This window comes from Populus euphratica, unplaced genomic scaffold (assembly GCF_000495115.2).
Source record: "Populus euphratica unplaced genomic scaffold, PopEup_1.0 scaffold2234.1, whole genome shotgun sequence".
Taxonomy (NCBI): Eukaryota; Viridiplantae; Streptophyta; class Magnoliopsida; order Malpighiales; family Salicaceae; genus Populus; species Populus euphratica.
In genome coordinates, this window is record NW_011502069.1 from 20,845 (window position 1) to 23,057 (window position 2,213).

At 38.7% G+C, this 2,213-nt stretch overlaps 1 protein-coding gene across 1 annotated transcript in view; it reads right to left on the reverse strand.

The window, feature by feature from the left end:
* Nucleotides 1–835: 835 nt before the first annotated feature.
* Nucleotides 836–2,213, reverse strand: part of LOC105118797 (LRR receptor-like serine/threonine-protein kinase GSO2) — a 3,327-nt gene continuing 1,949 nt past the window's right edge. Inside the window, exons 2-4 of the mRNA XM_011016839.1 lie at nt 2,066–2,206; nt 1,161–1,948; nt 836–1,091 (exon numbers count right to left, since the gene is read on the reverse strand). Coding sequence (XP_011015141.1) covers nt 1,173–1,948; nt 2,066–2,206 — 917 coding nt within the window. The 3' untranslated portion in view covers nt 836–1,091; nt 1,161–1,172. The remainder of the gene's footprint in view (nt 1,092–1,160; nt 1,949–2,065; nt 2,207–2,213) is intronic.

A 2,213-nucleotide genomic window follows, 5' to 3' on the forward strand; every position in this document is an offset into this window, starting at 1 on the left:
TAAAGTTGACATTTGCAACTTCTTTCACTTATTAAATTTTGTATTTGGTGTGTATTTGCTGTTTTTAGCTTCTATTTCCTACTCACAACTTTTTTTTTATAATAATCGAGATATTTTATTGATATAGCTAGATTACCGCTTAAAACTTGCTAATGAAACTGAAGTGAAGGGGTACAAAGGTGACACGAAGAAGAAAAGAGTAAAACATCTTATTTGGGCCTCGATATAGACCAATTTCTCTATTTGCTTCTCTGTAATTCTGCTATCTCTATAAACTATATCTTTTTGTGTACTTTTGAATTTTTAGATATTAAAAATCTTATTTAGGTCTTGATATGGATCAATATGTTCCATCTTCATGTTGGGAATTCCGACCGGTGATGTACTGATATTTGTTCATAGAAGGAGAAGCACACTGAGACACGGTATTTTACGTGGTTCGACAAACCGCCGACATCTACGGGAGAAGCCATTGCATTATGTAGGGAGAGTACAAGATTTACAACAATAGAGGAGGATGAATCATCCTCTCTTTGATAACTCTCAACCTCACTCTATTTCTCTCTTTTTAGTCTTGCAATGGCAGCCCACTCTCTCCTACATTTCTCACATCTTTGGCTCTTTTCCTTCTCTCTCATTTTGCTCTCTAACATATGCCTCTATTTATAGACATTCATGGAGACTCTTCTTAATTTATTGTCAACATTGGTGGCCACCAACTCTAGCTCATTCAACAATAGTGGCTACCAATAATCAATTGTCAATGGCTGATGCCTTAAATGAAATGACAACTAACCTAACACTTCACACTATTAAGTAAAGAACTAAATACTTGCAAAAACTTTCCAAATGAAATTCACATAAAAACCAACTTTGAAATTCCATAATATATTACATAATCACTTTCATAGTTTCCCTTAAAACCCAGCAGGTGTACTAAGAGTTCTCCAATGGAACCTTATTTCAAACTTGTAGTAGTAGACGACGATGAAGTTGCCAACGTAAAGGACGATATAGCTCCAGCAAACACGTGCACTAACAATATGAACTCCTTGGACAAAGAGGACCTGTTATGCACCCAGCTGCAGCCCCTGGTATAAAATGAACCATTAGTCTTCAATATAAAAAGAAAGGAAAAGATATGTGAATAACCATATTACCTTGCAATCCTTCTAAGCAAGAACGTGCTCGTGCAGCCTCTGAAAGGCTCGTTGAAGTCGTGCCTTGCGCACTGCTACCATCACATAGAGCCAGTCCCATGATTCATCCAAGAACCGGAAATAGGCATGTCTCCAGGAACGTTTTAGCAGTAAAGCGCCTGAAACTCCCCAAAAGAATACACTAAAACCAATTCCCATAGCAGTACAAAACCATTTCATGAATTCATCAGCGACGACTTCTTTGCCTCGGTTGTCATCATTAGCAGGTGGACTTTGATTCGTCTCATCTCCAGGGCATTTCTGTAAGAGTGGCAGCCCGCACAATGCAAGGTTACCGGTAAATTGTGAAGCATTAAAGCCTTGCAGCTGAGTGCTTAACGGAATCCTCCCCGACAAGTGATTGTAGGAGAGGTTCAAGAAAGCCAGAAAATTTAGATCAGCCATTGTGATAGGAATCAGTCCTGATAATTGGTTTCCTGACAAATCAAGTGATTCCAACTGTTTCAACTGTCCAATCTTTCGAGGGATTTCTCCAGTCAAATTATTTCCGGATAAATTCAGTGCTACCAACAATAAGAGTCCTGTTATTTCTTCTGGAATTTCACCTACTAATTTATTTCTTGCAAAATTAATGATCCTCAAAAGTCCTAGCGTGCTTCGATAATCATACTCTCTTCCTTTCAATCTAACACGGATCTCATTCTGATATTCAACATAGCTACCTAGTGCCGTGTAAAGTCTCTTGTAAGGGTTAGACCAGCAAAGGCTCTTGTATGTGTCAGACCTGTAAAGGCTCTTGGTAGTGTCAGACCTGCAACGGCTCCCGCAAGTGTCAGACCTGCAAGAGCCGCCGCAAGGGTAAGAAATACTAAGAACAGCATTATTTGCAAGGGAATATTCTGATTCTGTTCTTTGAACCATGGAAGTGAGATTATTAAGACACTTTGGAATGATTCCTGAGATATTATTTACAGATAGGTCCAAGATCAGAATATCTGATAGGTGACAAAGATTTGGTGGTATGCTTCCACTGAATCCATTAGAATGTAGGGA